This window comes from Cuculus canorus, chromosome Z, assembly GCF_017976375.1.
Source record: "Cuculus canorus isolate bCucCan1 chromosome Z, bCucCan1.pri, whole genome shotgun sequence".
NCBI lineage: Eukaryota > Metazoa > Chordata > Aves > Cuculiformes > Cuculidae > Cuculus > Cuculus canorus.
This window is the reverse complement of record NC_071441.1, coordinates 65,808,798-65,825,516: the sequence shown is the minus strand read 5'-3', so window position 1 is coordinate 65,825,516 and position 16,719 is coordinate 65,808,798. Positions and strand designations below refer to the sequence as shown.

The window sequence follows — 16,719 nt, the reverse complement described above, 5'->3', positions numbered from 1 at the left end:
TGTACATCTGCCTGTGCCAGGTGTTGGCAAAATAAGTCTTGTTGGAGAGCCTTGCTGGGATAAGTGAAAGGACATAATTAATTAGTGACATAATTAATTAAATTTCTTCTGATTTCTGCTGAAAAGCAACATGAGAATTGGTGTTGCACCTCTGTTTAAATGCATAATTCACGTGTTCTTGAGTGGTGAGATAACAAACACAGCATCTTATTTCAACAGCCAGAGTTTGCGTCTTTGTTACATGACCAGTGGGTGAACTGTGCAATCCCACCAGGACCAGGAGGAAAAGAAAAGCCTATTTTGGAGAGGATGAGGGGTGGATTACAGCCCATGATAATTACTATAATTAGAAACTTTTCAACTTTTGTGTGCACACAATGTTTTTCATGCTTTAATTACAGTGTATCCTTCTAGTAAGGGTAAACAGTTTTTATGCTGCTTGTAACCTGGGGTTCTGCTCTGCTCAGGGTGGTCCTCAGCCAGAGATTGACCATGCTTATATGAGTGAAATCTCACAGACTGAACCCTGCAGTACTACTTTTTTACTTGCTTTTCTTTCTTTTTTAAATAAACCCAAATACTTCAACATTTGTGTGTTTTACAAATGCTTGTACTGGCTAGAAATGGCAAGGTTTTGGTGGTCGGGTGGAAGCAGCAGCAATGGTAATGGGCAGAGAAGGCAGTCGGGAACTACCCTGCGCTGGTCCGCACACATGCGCTCAGCTGTTCATTAGTCTGTGGTGCTTCTGTATTTAAGAACCACAGTAATCGCTGTGGTACACAGGAACATGGCCAGAGCAGCAGAAGGCACTCCGTGGCAGTGCAGGTACCACCCCGAGGGGAATGCATACTACAAAATCAAAATAGTAGGTACTTCACCAAAATAACTTTATTAATTTGCTTTTACTTGCTAAAAATTACTGAAAATTTGTTATGACTTTCACAGAATAAAGATGAGTGTGTGCCTGCCTCTTCATCTCACACCCAGTTAACACACAATAAGGGTTTTTATGTTAATCCTAGAATAGGTGTGCCCCTAAGGCACAACACCACTGTAGAAACGAACTGTGTGTTTACAAAACAGATTGCCGCGTATTCTGTATTAAACATTGGATATGTCAGGCTGCTCTTATGATACTGAACGAGTATTTAATCTTCAGACTATGATTTTCTTATCCCCAGTAGATCAGTGCACAGTATCAGGGTGGCAAGTATCAGGGGTTCTGTGTGCATCTCGTGTAAGGAAACAAATCAAATCTATTTTGCAGCTGCTCTTTCCATGTGTCTCTCTAAGGCAGAATGAAATACTTCCATGGCAAAGTTGACATCCTTTTTAGTAATGCACATAGGAGGTTTAATTCTAAAAGTCTGAAAAGAGGGGGAGAAAAAAAAAAAGAAATCCTTAACATTGTATGGGAACAATACAGTTTCTAGCAGCCATCTAGGTCAGCACTCACCTTCTGCCCCAAGAAGTCTAACCAGGATTGTGAAAAATAACATACAGGAGAACAGCAGAGGAGGCATTAAGACTTCTGATTTTGGATGTGACTGTATCCAACTGCCCACACCACTGGTGACAAAGCAGTTGCCTCCAAAAGAGGCTTGAATGGAGCCAATCATGTTTGCAGCTCTGTTATTCCAGATAGAGTGAAACCTTAGATGGGTTTGTACCAAGAGAAAAGAGAGATGTAGGGATGTTTTCCTTTCCGGCAGCTTTGCCACAGGAAGGAGTAATATCTGTTCAGAGTGGCAGCCTCGTGCATTGTGTCTGCTGATTTGCTGTGACATTATAGACTTTTTAAGGCTTCTGAGAGCATGTATTATGAAAGAGTAACTGAATGCTAACTGTCAGGTAGGGTGCTAATGCTTGAATGCATATTGATCGGGAAGGGATACATGCATAGTTTAACTTGTCAAGAACTTTGGTTCTTGGATCCAAATGTTTGATCTGTATTTAATGTTTTCAAGAGTATTTTAACTTCTTTAAGAATCATAGAATAGAATGGGTAGGAAGGGACCTTAAAGATCATCCAGTTCCAACCACCCTGCCATGGGCAGAGATACATCCCACAGGAATCTTATATCAGTTTAAATTTTTTCTGTCAGTATATTTCAGGACTTTATGCAGGAAGCATGGAATAACGGTCCTTCTACCCATAGCACAAAACTGATAAACAGATAAACTCAGAGATAAACAGCACTCTCGTGAGCAGAATCTGATTTCACTGCACTAAGCTGCAGCCTGTTAGTCTGTGACTTGTGGAAGAACCGATGAGGGGTCAGATGCAACATCCTATTTGTTTTAGCCATCCTTCAACTGCCTCGTACAGGAGCTCTTTCCCCTCTGTTAGAGGGCTGCACTGACCCGACCAGCACTGCAGTGAGGCAATTCTCTGCTATTATCTCCCATGCTGTAAGAAGCTGAGGACACAGTGTCCTGGGTACAGCACGGTGCATCTTCACTTGGCATGCACATTTACACGTAATTCTCACTTTTGTGCTGTGCTGCTAAACTTGCTGTTGAAGCCCTTTTTTTTTTTTTTTTTGTTTGCTTTAAATTACCATCCAAGTGGGAATGCTACCAGCTCTTCAGAACAAATGAACTGGTAAACCCGAACTTGTTTTGTGCTGACAGGTCAGGTGATAACCTGAACAGAAGAAAGGACTTAGCAGACCTGAATATTACTCGTTTCTTACACACATTATAGTACATCACTTTTCTAGGGTAGGTTGTCCTTCTACCAGAAAACTGCAAGCATAGAGCTAATTCGAGGTACTTGAAAAGAAACAAATAGCTTCTGCCCAATTTTGAAATTATGCAGAATCACGAGCTAGTTCTTAAGAGTATACGTTTTGTGGTTTATTTACTAAACTAAAGTTAATTCAGCTTGAGGATAATGGGATATAGTTCACGAGGACAGAAAGTAAGCTTTATGTATATCCAGAGATTCAATACCTGACCGTAGAGTCCTCCTTTGCCAATCAGAACCCCCATGTCTTTACAGTCCTCCCAGATCTGATTCATTTCTTCTGCTGGAAGGGGTTGGCGACTGTCCTAAAGAAAGTGAACATTAAGCTTCATTTAGATGTTTTAAATCAGTTCTGTGAAAATTACTTGTAGCCCAGTCTCACCAGTAAATCCCAGCCCCACCTCTGGCTGAGAACATTAGTCAGAAGTAGAACATTAGCTACGTGACGTAGAATTTATCTCCTTTCTAAGATGAGTTTATGCAATTACGGTACACAAAGTCACTGTTTACTCAAAGCTTGTGAAATATTTGAAATGCTGGAATGTTCTGGCTCATTTTTAGCCAGAGCAATGTTTTCTCATTTCTCTAGCTTTTTTTTTTTTAATAAAAGAATCTTCCTTTTATTTCTTCTGAAATAAAATGTGATTAAACTTTCAAATCACAGTGTAAATTAAAAGGAATAAAGGAAATCACTAACCTTATCTGTCACCATTTCTACTCCAATCATAAGTCCCTTGCCACGGACATCTCCAACAATCTCAAATTTATCCCGCAGTTTAGCCAACTCCAGTAGCATGTATGTCCCCACATCTTCACAGTTTTTTTGTAGACCATCTTCTTCAATAACCTGGTTAAAATTATGTACAATGACAGTTTTGCAGGAAAACCTTCTGATATAGTCAGTTAATCTCCATTTAGCTTGATGAGACATATTTATCTCACTTCCATGCAGACCATGTTTCTTCACTACTATGGTCCTTACATTTTTCTTATCTCACAATTCTCTAATGGCACCTGAGTACAATTGAATACAATATTTTGATGTTGCTGTGGCATTTGTAACTTTTTACTTATAATTCCATAAATGTAATCCAGTAATACATGCTCATGTATAGTCAATACTGAAAAATACCTGAGCACCAGGATTATTTTCAAAATCTTACCGGATATTTTAATTCTTTCTCCAGTATCATCAAAGAAATACAATTTGACAAAGCATAACAATGTGTTCTAAGCTGCCTTTTAGGAAACAACTCGAGAGTTTTAATTAGATTCAGTTTAGTCTATCTAATTGTTAGATTCATCAACACCATGCCTGTTAATCACAATCATTTTTTTGTTCCTTACTCGGCTCGCCTTAATCAATGTTCTGACATGCAGCCAGGAATCAGCACTGACATACACAAACTGCTTTATGAACTTAAAATTTGCATTAAGAAAATTCGCATAACCCTCCTCCCTCCCCCAAATACAATTACAGAAGTTAAGGTGGATTTCTCTCTCCGTTTCCTCCCTTTTCTTTCAACTCCATTTTATTCTTCCGGACTCTGATAAACTCCTTGGACTTATTGCAGATCCAGGTTCCAAGTCACCTCTGAGCCAATAAAACCCCAAAGCATGGGTTCAGACTTTCTTACTTGTTAACTGTTTTTCAGAGATGTTTTTAAGTATATGATCTGATGTCTTATAAAATAGCTTAAAAGCCCCCAAAGCCATCAGGGAACACATGAGTACAAACAGTGTCTACTGTAATAAAATAAGATTAAAAGAAAAATGGTCTATATATGATCAAGACAAGTTAGATAGTGACCTTCTGCCCACTGACTGATTTTCCACTGGATAATAGGTGAAATATGTTGCAAATTTTTCTCTCGTTTTTTCATGAGGGATTTTTTTCAAAAGGAATTCTGACCCTAGATATTTTTAACTGTCCGGTTGCTAAGCCTTTTTAGACATAAGATAAAAGCTATGGAGTTAAAACAATTTAGTTAACCATAAGTGCCATGGAATAAATTCACTTTAGCTGAGGATTTGCATTGTCCTATGAAAGAGTTTAGTTAAGGCTTTAGAGAAAGAGCTTCCCTACATATTTTTTAATAAGTAAAAAACATATGGGAGACAAAGAAGGATGATTATGAAAACATAGTTGGAGGACTCCTATTCTTGCTGGAGGTATGAAATTTTTGCAATGAAATGAACCAGGAATTTATTTTTTCCTACACACAGGGAACATAGGCCATGAATGCATAATACACACATATGTTAATGCATTTGATATTGTTACATTAAAAATTGCCCACATATAACTTTATAATAAGAATAAATGCAAACAGTTTTCAACTTTTGCTACAAGGAAGAGTGTGGAATATATAGATTTACATAACATTCTCCGTACATCAAGAACTGCACTTCCAGCTGCACAGGCCAAAGGGTTTCCTCCAAATGTATTGAAGTGAAGGTTTTGAGCTAAGGGACTTGCAATCTCTAAAAGAGAAAGAACACTGGTTACTCTTATAGTTGCCTTTATGTTTGGTAACAGTACTTACCTGCTTTAACTGCACTGTTAAGCAAGCTAAATGTGCTGTACTTCAACCCTTATTCTACTGGAGATAATGCATTAGAAAGGGTTTTGGTTTTTTTTTTTATCCAGGAAGTACTCTTCCCAAAATACGACTATTCCCAAACCTCCAATGTCCAGTACATGCTAAACTCAGACTTTTTAAAAGATGTCACACTTCTAACATACACTGTCAGTTCTTCCCTTACACTGACCTCTACAAATTTTCTTCACTAGGTTCAGCCAGTTATTTGTATTAATTAGGTGGCTGGTTAAAATGCTGCCTTATCCTTCTCAGTACATTTATTAGTAAAACAGTTAATTCCCACGGAGTTCCAGAATCTATTACCAGCTCTACCTATGACTCACAAGCTCACCCCTGCTTCAGTTATGTTATACAAATAACCACATTTAAATTAAGCTTTGCCCTGGTACAGAACAGCACTGGGTAAAACAAGTGAGTAATGAGAATCCAATTCATTTTTCAAAAGATAAGGACAAATATTATTAATAAAGCTCAGCCGTTCCAAACACACATCTCTCCAGTAATTATTGTATCTTGTAATTGCCCTATTTTAATTCTGAGTAGAACAGAACACTCATACCTTTTGTTGTAACAACAGCTGCCATCGGAAAACCATTACCAATTGTTTTTGCCAAAGTAACAATGTCAGGGACTACGTCATGTGTTTGAAATCCCCAGAAATGGCTGCCTGTACGTCCAAATCCTGTCTGTATCTTTCAAAACAAAAATCCAGAGAAATCCTCATCACTTTCTCACATTTTGCAATATGATTCTTTTTTCTCGTCTTCCTGTTGTTACTGATTTGCACTAAAGACTTAGATTAGACATTAGGAAGAAATTGTTAACGATGAGGTTGGTGAGGCCCTGGAACATGTTGCCCAGGTACATTGTGGACGCTCCGTTCCTGGAGGTGTTCCTGGACAAGTTGGATGGAGGCTCGTGGGAGGTGTCTCTGCCCATGGCAGGGGGTTGGAACTGGACGATCTTTAACATCCCTTCCAACCCAAGCCATTCTATGATTCTAAATTGCAACTACATCTGCAGTCAACTTGTATTAAGACCCTTATTCAGGTGGCTCTGCACAGAATACTGTTCATTGTATGTGGTTTTTCTTTTGCGTGACAGGTAACATGTCACCACGTCTTAGGCATGGTGAGATGTACAAACAGGCTGCAGCTTCCTTTTCAAAATGGAGAGGCAACGGAGTGTCTTATCACATTTCAGAACTGCAGCACCATGATTGCTGATTTCTACTACTGCAATGCTTGAGGTACATACCATTGTCACTTTGGAGTGTTTGCTACTATTTCAAAATAGCTTTAGCTAGGCAAATTATATTTATAAAAGTATTTGCCGAGGTACAGCGATCAACTCCCTTCTAGAGTTTATATATTCCAAAACCACTCATAAGAGCAACAGTTACTGTGACACACCACACATCACAGCTAGCATTTATTAGCTGCTTGTTTGTGTAAATTTACCGCTCCCAAAAGGTAATGTCTGAAGCATGCTACTGACATTACTTGTGTTTAAAATCAGAATAACACACAGGAGAATAAAGACAGCAAAATCTGGGAGGCTGCTACACTTAGAAAGATGGACTACATTAAACTTAAGCTATGAAACAGCATAACATTTCATTTAGTTTATTTCCAAGCTTCCAATTTGTGTTTGTTTGGATTATTTTAAAACAACTTTAAGAGGTACCCCAAACTCTAGAGATCTTATGTCAAAAAAAACTCACTTCATCTGAAATGCAAACGCCCCCTCTTTCCCGTACTAGCCGATAAGCTTCCTTTAAGAAATTTCTTGGGTACTGAACAGCTCCATTAACACCCTGCCAAGACAAAAAAGGACAATGTCTTCAGGAACAGAGAAGGAAACAGGAGATAGATCCACTGTGTGATTATGCTACAATAAGAAAAAATACCAGCAGACCCTCAGATAACAGCAAGACCCTTGTCTCGAGTTTCTGGCTTCAGCAGTGAAACTGCTTCAAAAAGTTCCTACTCAGGCCACTCACTCCCATTCCACAGAGCAGTCTGGTGTTGCATTAGTTGTTCTGGTATAAATGTTTATGAGGCCATACTGTAAAGTGGTTCACTATAATACAGAATTGATTAAACTGCCAAAAAAAGGTACATTGAAAATCGACATACCGAGAAACACACAAACTGTTTGATGGCAAAGTTAATTGGAGAATTCAAGTCCCTTCTTTGGTTAATTTGTTTAAGAACTGTTTCCTCAATTTCTGTTTACCTTGCCAGTTTTCATTGGAATTACAAATTCTGGACTGCAGTAGCTTCTTATGACTAAAAGGATGTAAATGATTATAAGACAGCAAAAACTGAAAACAGCTCCAATCTCCTCCGTGGTCACAATTCTACATGTTTTTTTGCTTCCTCTTACTGTTCCCAGATCTAGTCTCCGTTCTTCCTATGTAAGAACCACATTGATAGCAGTTCTGAAACTTGAGTGAAGCATCAAGAGAAAGAGTCCTATGGCCACCACTTGCTGAACAGCTGATAAAAATATAGTGGACAACATGGCTGGGAAGAGGTGGAAGGGGAACAATAGCATGCTTCATACTCACTGTCTAAATACAGAAGTGTGTATGTTTTAATTGGGGTTCTCTGTTTAACTTAACTTCATAAAGACAAGCTCTAGTTCCACTGCAATCACTCACAAAAGCTGAAATTTTAAGACAATTCATCCATTCTTCCAAATATTTAAGGTGTTCAAGGCATTAAAAATAATAAAACCCAGTAGAATAGCTGGTAGAATAGTAGAATCCTGTGTTTAGGATGTAGTTAAAGCAGACCAGATTTGAGTGCTTCACACTATTTGTGATGTGAGAACTGAGAAACAGCGAACTACCTACTTGAATTGGTTCAGCAATAAATCCAGCTATTGTCTTTGGCAACGAGGTATTCAGAGTATCTTTGAACTGTTCAATGTACCGGTTGTTTGCATGACAGACACCTGTTTACAGGAGACATAATTTAAAGGCAATTTACTTAAAATGACACAGAACTAGCTTCAAAACATTAAATTACACATCTAAGCAACAACTATTAACTGACTGTATGGCAACTATCACCTCTCAAATATACAATAAAAGGAGAGTGTCTTTTATTTTCTTTATGGTTTAAGGAATGCCAGTTCCAAAACAGCAAAGCAAAGCTGACAGACAATAAGATGTTAACACATTACACAGGCCAGAAAGCTGTAGGTTAGAGAAAGTATTTGAATCACTTACATCAGCAGAAGGGATAAGCAGATACTTTTTCAGGGGTTAATAAACACTAGCATAAGACAATAGGAATTGTTGGGTTAGTGCAGGTATGAAGATTATGGAAAATACAGCTGCATAATGAAAATATTGAAATAAAGAACAGAGAATTAGTATAGTTTACGCTTCCACCTCACTAGGGAGAGCAAAGCTAAAAGGAAAACATTGTGTTATGTATGCATGTGAATTAAAATGCCACAGAGTGTCTGTTGGCAAAAACGGTGGCAAAAAACAGCGGGAAAAAATTAGTATAACTGTTAATAGGTGAGCAATAGAGGAGTTTTCTTATTGCACTGCGTATGGAATGCTTTGCCTCATGGAAGACTTCTTGCCTACCACAGGCTTCAGGTTGTCCGTAGCACTCATTCCAAACAAAAGCTGGAGAGCTGTCAAAACTTAGGAAACAGCACAAAATACCAATCAACATCTCTGCTCTTCTGGATGGACTAAACAGAGTTCCACAGCTTCCAGAGCTGATCACAACATATGCTGGAAACAAAGGCTGGGATATGAAGAAGAAATCTGAGTATATGAGGTGTCACCTGCACAGAACTTTTTTCAGTGGGAAGCAGGTGCCAGAGGTTCTCTGCAATATTTGCTTTGGTTGCCCTTGCAAATCCTAAGCAGAAGCCTACCTTTCTTGAGGAGGTAAATATAAGCTATTTCCACAGCCCTCTACTATTCTCTAATTTTAAAAAAAATACTTTCTGTCAGTGACCAACCTTCAGCACAGCTGCATTTCCGAACAGTTTGGACTGGAGAATCTCTACAATGGCTGCCTCCCCATGGACCACGAAAAACATCCGGCAACATTGTCTGTCAAGCATAAGAGAAATAGCTACATATATGGGGACACCTTTCTAGGAGGTGCTTTGATCATACTTAGGGATGACTAGGGAATAAAACCTAACAAAATATGCTAAGAGTCAAAGGACACACCTAGTTCAAGCAACTTGTGTGAAGAACACATGTGGAATAACACCAAACCTCCCCCGTAAGAAATGATAGAACAGAGACAGCTTTGGAACCAATAAGTTTAGATTATTCTGTTAACAATCACCGAATTGACGATTTCCTTTGTTTTGTTCTTTAAACTAGTCATCAGTTTTGGTTATCTAAGATTGATAGCATAATTTATAGAGTTCCTGGTAGCACTTCAGTAATCCAAAATACAATTACAATCTGTAAAATATAAGGTGGCAGGTGGATCCGGTAGAATAATTACAGGCTGGAAACTGGCAGCTCCAGTCATCTAATCCTGGGTGCTGACGAAACACCAAACAATTAGACAAGTAATTTATTGACCCAGGTTGTGAGTCTACTATAAAGTCTTCCTACAGCCAGTGCTGTGGCTGAGCTATCACCAGTAAAGGTCAAAGTAACCAATACCACCTTCTAGTAGATGGAAAGTGATTTCCATCTACTCAAGAGCAAGGAGCTAACATATTGCCATTTATTTCCACTGGATATCCTGAACAGCTACGTCTCCTGTCTTGCTGAGATGAGGAACACATTTTTTTCATTCCAGAGAAGAATCTGCTTCAGACTAGCTGAAAGCAGCTTTGCACAGATTTGCCAAAACAAACTTGAGACAAGGAGTTCTTAGCATTATCTTTTTCCACCTTATATAGACTTCCACACAAGCCCAATGCATGACTATATCACTGTAAATCATGACCACACATGTTGTGGCTCTCCTGACTCCAAATTAGTATAAGTAACTATAGAGAAAAGGAAAATGGACTCCAGCTCTTGTTGTGCTTACACATCAGGAACAGTTCATTGCAGTTTAGTTAGTAACCATCAAGCATCTTGATGACAGAAAACATACCAATTGTTGAAATATTGAAATAAACTGTTAGTTACCCAGATTATTTAAAAAAAAAATAATAAAATTCTCACTGTTGAACAGCCAAAGCGACTGGCGACACTATGCTTATAAAGACCAACAGATGTCACTCCCAATGTGCAAGCGCTGCCTCCATGGTACCCTCCTCTGTGCAAACAAAGCAAGAACATGAACATCACTCATTTCCAAGAAGCTGTAACAATATTAGTTCTGAGAAGGCATACTTCTGAGCTACAAATTACTGGGGAGAATGTGCATTGTTACACTCAAACCAAGAAAAACTGCCGGTTTTCGCTCGGGTTTTGGAAGATCCATGACTGCCCATCTACACTGGTTTTCTGAAATTTCAAATGTTAAAATTGTGAGGTACTGTTTGCAAGGAGAAGAGAATAATGACTGGAATCAACAACAATGATTGGGACCAACAGCAATTCAGACGGTGCCTCATAAAAGTTCTGCTGCAGCACCTGAGCCCTGCAGAGCAAACATTTCTATTCTTTGAATCTTGGAGATTCAAAGAGAGCTGCTGCTCTCTTCAACAGATGCTGCCAATCATTAAACTACAGGGTGGTTTGCTGCCAGTTTTATACACGAATCAGAAGTTCATTAATGAAAATACTCAAGCTAGGTGGGTACCCAATGTTCCGCTAAACAGAATAAAAGAAAAGTACAGCTCTTTATTACAACGCTTTTCATACTTAATACTTAAGGATGCCTGGGATGCATAGCAAAGAAAACTGCTTACACTGGTGCTTCCACAGCACTCGCCCCTGCACCACCTCTTTTGTTATGCCAGAAAAGTTGTTTGTGTACCTGGGCAGTGAACTACGGTTCAGGGATCTGGCAGAAAAACAAGGCAGCAAAGCAAACAAAACAAAAAAATCCAGAGCAGTTCCCTGCTGTGGTTCACTGCACTGCTGTTCCAGAGGTACCTTTGTACCCCAACATAGGGGGGTCTGCACGGGTGGAAGGAAGGAAGAAAGTAGTAATTGCTGGAGCCTGCTCTGGCCCTGAACAAAAGATCCACCAAAGCACATCCTTAACGCAGAGACTAGACCCTTTTCCAAGTAGCAAAAGCAGATACTGGAGGTTGTGCTTTGTATGTGAACTAGTCCTAATATATGGTATCAAATATTCTACTCCTGTTTTACTGCTTTTGTCAAGAAAATAATTTTACAGTGTTCTCCTCAGCAGATCTGGGGTTGAAAAGTTCTCTTAGTTTAGGCATGTAGAGACTGATGCCACACACAAATGAGTTTTGTCAAGATGTATCACCATTACCTGAGAGAGATGATGTCGAAGTTACGAGTGTAAAGCCTTGCCATGAGCACAGCCAAGTCGTTGGCTTCTGACCCACTGTTGGTTAGATAAACCACCTATGGGAGAATGCTTAGGATCAGTACAGACCACAACTACCACCTTCATGTTCAGCAGCAGATCATGTAACTCAGTAATATTATGAGCTATAACCTACCACTACCACAAGGTGACTTCACCACAATAAACTTAGTGATGCCCATACACTACGGGTGAGAACTAACACCAAGCTGAACTACTTGGGGAGAGTGCAGAAAATCTTCTCAAGAGTTGGAGTCTTCAGGTTTTCTAAAGATAGAACAGTGATTCCAAGAAAAATGAAAGCATCTGGGTCAAACTGAGCATGACTGAATAGAAATAACTTTCACGGAGGTAAAAAGGGCTGTACAGCATCCCTGCATGTTAGTTACTAGGAGTGACATACACAGACACAAACGCGTAAGAGAAAAGATAAGCAAAGCTCGTTTTTTGGGAGCAAATGAAAATTGAGGTGATATCCTGAAGACAAATGCTGAGATTTGAAAACAGCTCTAATTTTAGTACCCACTTAATTTTCAGAACTAATTGAGATTCTCTAGTGCTTAAACTCTGTAGATGCTTTAAATATTTTCTTTTTCTTTTTTTTTTAAACTCTCCTCCCATTTTTAAGATTGTAACTGTTTCACACTTTTCTGCCAACTCAATTTCAATTCATGAATTCAGGTGGTTTTACCTGAAAACAAACATAATGTTTTTCTTACTGTTTCTGGGCATATGAAATTTGTGTGGTTTATTTATTTAAATGTCAGAAAACCTCACTACACAAAGTACTGTCAAATAGTTTTCATTGTTAATTTAGATCAAGCAAATTAAGGCTGGCTGCATATAAGAATAGTTAAAATCATCTTGGCTCTTCCAGTGATTTTTAGGCTGGCAGTGCCACTTCACAGTGACAACTGGAGGAAGAGAACAAACAGAACAGGAGCTTGGAAGATTATGCTTGTCTACATCTGGGTCTAAAGGAAAGCCCTTGAGGGTCATCATGCTCTCTTTATCTGGCAGTCTGTAGACTCCACACGAGTCTTCTCTTCACAGGTACTGTGGCTACCATTTATTTAACAAATACTTTTATGTTCAGTATCTCTTACAAGCAGACAGCCCCTTCGCCAGCCCATGTCAGAAGCAAAGTACCTTAAGTGGATCTGGAAGAAAAGACGTTAGCTTTTCAGCATACTCATGGATTGATGGGTGCATGTAGATGTTAGTGGTATGCCACAGGCGAGCAAGCTGTTTCTGGGCAGCCATAGTTACCTTCCTGTATGTAGCACAAGAAAAGACAAAGGAATTCATTTCCACAAACAGGCAAACACCCAACTGTTATTAATTATGAAAATGCAGGCATCTCACCACTTGCCAGATTGCTGAACAAATAAGCAGAATTAATGATTTCTTCAAAATGTAGTGGAAATCGACCTTAATGTAAGACAAAAATCACCATTTAATGAATTATATCCTGATTTTAGGCTCACAGTGCCACAGATCAACAAAGAACAAAAGCAACACAGGTTTCCCTTGAACCATCCCTGGAGGTGTCCAAGGCCAGGTTGGATGAGGCCCTGATCAGCCTGATATAGTGGGAGGTGTGCCTGCCCATGGCAGGGGACGTTGGAACTGGATGATCTCTAGGGTCCCTTCCAACTCAAACCATTCTACGATTCTATGATTCTCTTCCTGTGCTTTATAATATAAATCAAACAGTAATAAACTTACGGGTGGCAGTGACCAACTCCCACAGTGACAATCCCGGCAAAGAGATCAAGATATCTTTGTCCTTCATGATCAAACAACCACTGCATGTGTCCTTGATGCAGCAACAATGGCTTCTTGTAATATGTTCGCAGCGAAGGAGAAACATGTTTTTCACGAATCTTCAGCATACGTTCATATGGATAGGACTGAGTAGAATAAAAGTCAGTATCAGCTTTCTGAAGTTCCAGACAAACGGAGCTGTAGTGGCTCATATAGATTACACAGCTGTTTACAATCCTTGTTCACAGAACTAAGTTTTTTACAAATTCCAGCCCATAGAGGGTTCTACAAACCTCTGAAACTCAACCTTTGATATAAGACTCCTATTCTGCACTCATCCCTTCCTTAAAGTTTTTCAAATCAATTATTTAGCCATAAATTTTATAATTGTCACACATGTGTATCTATAGGTTACATCCTGGTAGTAAGAGAATTTCTTTTTGTCCAAACAAGCAAACTTTATAATCATATTTAATGCACTGACTATTTTTAGCAGATAAGCCTCAAATCTAGTAACACAATCTTAAATTCAGTATAGTATGTATGACTCACATCATATTTTTCAGGCACAAAATCACAAGGAGGCATTTTTGCTTGTGTAGAGATGGAGCTTTTCCATTTCTGCTGTCCAAAGGCAACTAAAAACAGGAAGAGAATTATCACTTAGCAAAGGGCACATCTGAAAGTTTCTCAATAACCTTGTTCACAGAACACACAAGCTACAGTCAAAGCAAGGCGTGGGCTTTTTTTGTCTGAGATGTTTTCACAGGGGAAAAAATTGTTAAGTAACACATCTTTGTAAAGGTAAAATATATGACGATTTAAAAAATAATAATAATAAAAAAGTGTCTCTCTCTTCCCCGCTAAAACTGTTTTCAGTTTCACATGGACTTCTATTCTAACAGAAAGAGACTTTAAAAATAATAAGTTTCCAATACAAATTCTTGTCTGGGAGCAGGAATCCTCCAGAAGGGCATCAGCAGGAGCCCATGGTGACCACAGCACAGGTGGTTCTTTCAGGCACCAGGGTGCAGTCTCAACACGCCCAAAGAAGCTGGGCTCACTCACTGTGCCCCACGTAAGGGCAGGAGATGAATCAGAGCCAGGGTCCACCAGGCAGTCCAGTCAGGAGCAGGACGTGGAGCCAGAAGCGGGGATGGAGATGAGGGTACAGCACAAACTCAAGGTCCGTCCAGGGCCAGAGGCTGGAACGGTGGCAAATCTAAAGCCGTGGCACAGCTGAGTACGGACTGCAAGCTTAGGACTGTACCAAAATGTGGCTCCTGGGCAGGTACAGTCCCAGGTGAGGCTGTCCAGGACAGACACAGTGTCCTCGACGCCCTGGCAGCTCTCACTGCCATCATTCGTCCTCTTTCCAAAGCCCTAAACACATCATGCTGTCCTACCTTTCAATTCACTGGAAGTGTAATTGAGCAGATATCACGAAGTTATCATTTAAATAAGTTCTTTTTCTGCATCCTTAACATTATCTGCTCAGAGCCACACATTTATTGTTAAAACTCTAAGGTTTTGAGCAATTTCTAAGCCACGTTAAAATGTAAATGAATGAAAACCACAGTTTCCCTTATAGCCACTCACAGCACTAAAGAAGCGATCACCTACAAAAGTCCAGCCCCTCAAATGCCAATTAAAAACCGCAATTAAGACAAGTTCTGCCTTTGGATCTGTTCCAAAGGGACCTATGACTACACTGAAAGTATTTTTCCCCCGCGCCCTAAGGTGATGCCATCGAGAATCGCGATGGGAGTGGGTTTCCACGGTGCTCAGCCCCCGCGCCCCTGTCCCAATCGCCCCGCGATCTCACAGTCCCCATCTGCAGCTGAGGCAGCATCTCAGTCCCGCATCCCGATCCCTCACGATCCCGCGGTCCCTTTCTTCCGCCGAGGCTGCAATTTAGCCCTTTATCCCAACCTCCACCCCCGACCCCCCGGTCCTATTTCTGCATCTCAGCCCCGCACCCCGACGCCCCTATCAACCCACGGTCCTATTCATGCGGCTGAGGCTGCATCTCAGTCCCCGCATCCCGATCTCCCCATGGTCCCCTTTCTGCTGCCGAGGCTGAAACTTAGCCCCGCATCCCAGTTCCCCCGCGATCCCACGGTCTCATTTCTGCACCTCAGCCCCCGCATCCCAAACCTCCGCAATCCCACGGTCTTATGCTGCCCAGGCTGCAATTCAACCCCGCATCCCGATCCCCCCGCGATCTCACTGTCCCATTTCTGCACCTCAGCTCCTCATCCCGATCCCCCCACCATGTCACGGTCCCATTTCTGCATCTCAGCCGCCTTACACCGATCCCCCCATGATCCCAAGGTCCCTTTCCGCAGCCGAAGCTGCATCCCTGTCCCGCATCCCGATCCCCCCTCGATCCCCCAGTTCTAATTCTGCTGCCGAGGCTGCAACTTAGCCGCTCATCCCGATCCCCCCGCCCCCCCCCCCCCCCCCCCCCCCCCCCCCCGCCATCCCACGGTCCCCCTTCTGCTGCCGAGGCTGCAACTTAGCCCCTCATCCCAATCCCCCCGGGATCCCACGGTCCCATTTCTGCATCTCAGCTCCGCATCCCGCTCCCCCCACGGTCCCTCGGCCCCATTCCTGCACCTCAGCCCGCGGCCCCCGCGCCCCCCGCCCCTCCCCGCGCCGCGGCCCCCGCTGACCGCTGCCCCATCCCGGCCCCCGCAGCCGCGTCCCGAGCCGTCCCGCCATCGCCGTCGCGGCCGCCCCGCCCCGCGCGCGCCACATGCCGCTCCCGCCGGGCGCCAATTTCCACCGCCCCGCGGCGGCTCGGGGCGAGCTGACCTGACCGTGATGGCCCCACTGGGGTCATCGAGGGGTGGCCTGACAGCATCCCGCCCGCTGCCATATCCCGGGGTGCCAGCAGGGCGAGGGAGGGGATTCTGCCCCTCTGCTCCCTTGAGACCCCATCAGTTATGATCAATGGCTTCTGGTGGCTTTTCCAACAACCCTTTCCAACTCTTCTACTCAGTATCTCTTGCAAGACTTCTATGAAAGTGACAATCTTTGCAACATCTGCCTCCTCCAGATTTGACTGGAATAAGGAGGACAGTTGTGTGCTTGACTGTATGGAAAGGAAGCATGGCCAGCAGATCCAGGGCTCTTGTG

The 16,719-nt window shown here is 41.6% G+C and overlaps 1 protein-coding gene across 2 annotated transcripts; it reads right to left on the bottom strand.

The window, feature by feature from the left end:
- Window positions 1-874: 874 nt before the first annotated feature.
- On the bottom strand, window positions 875-16,394 carry AGXT2 (alanine--glyoxylate aminotransferase 2). 2 transcript variants are annotated; one of them, XM_054054623.1, is made up of 14 exons: window positions 16,254-16,394; window positions 14,131-14,216; window positions 13,540-13,724; window positions 12,961-13,084; window positions 11,755-11,849; window positions 10,527-10,620; window positions 9,347-9,440; window positions 8,214-8,314; window positions 7,077-7,169; window positions 5,913-6,045; window positions 5,146-5,234; window positions 3,448-3,597; window positions 2,957-3,055; window positions 875-1,368 (listed from the first exon to the last, which is right to left on the bottom strand). In XM_054054623.1, exons 1-14 carry the CDS (start codon window positions 16,336-16,338, stop codon window positions 1,258-1,260), a joined length of 1,539 nt encoding a protein of 512 aa, XP_053910598.1. In that variant the 5' UTR covers window positions 16,339-16,394; the 3' UTR covers window positions 875-1,257. The 2 variants fall into 2 exon arrangements, with proteins under 2 accessions (XP_053910598.1, XP_053910599.1); XM_054054624.1 differs by lacking the exon at window positions 16,254-16,394 and adding an exon at window positions 14,985-15,278.
- Between the last annotated feature and the right edge of the window lie 325 nt (window positions 16,395-16,719).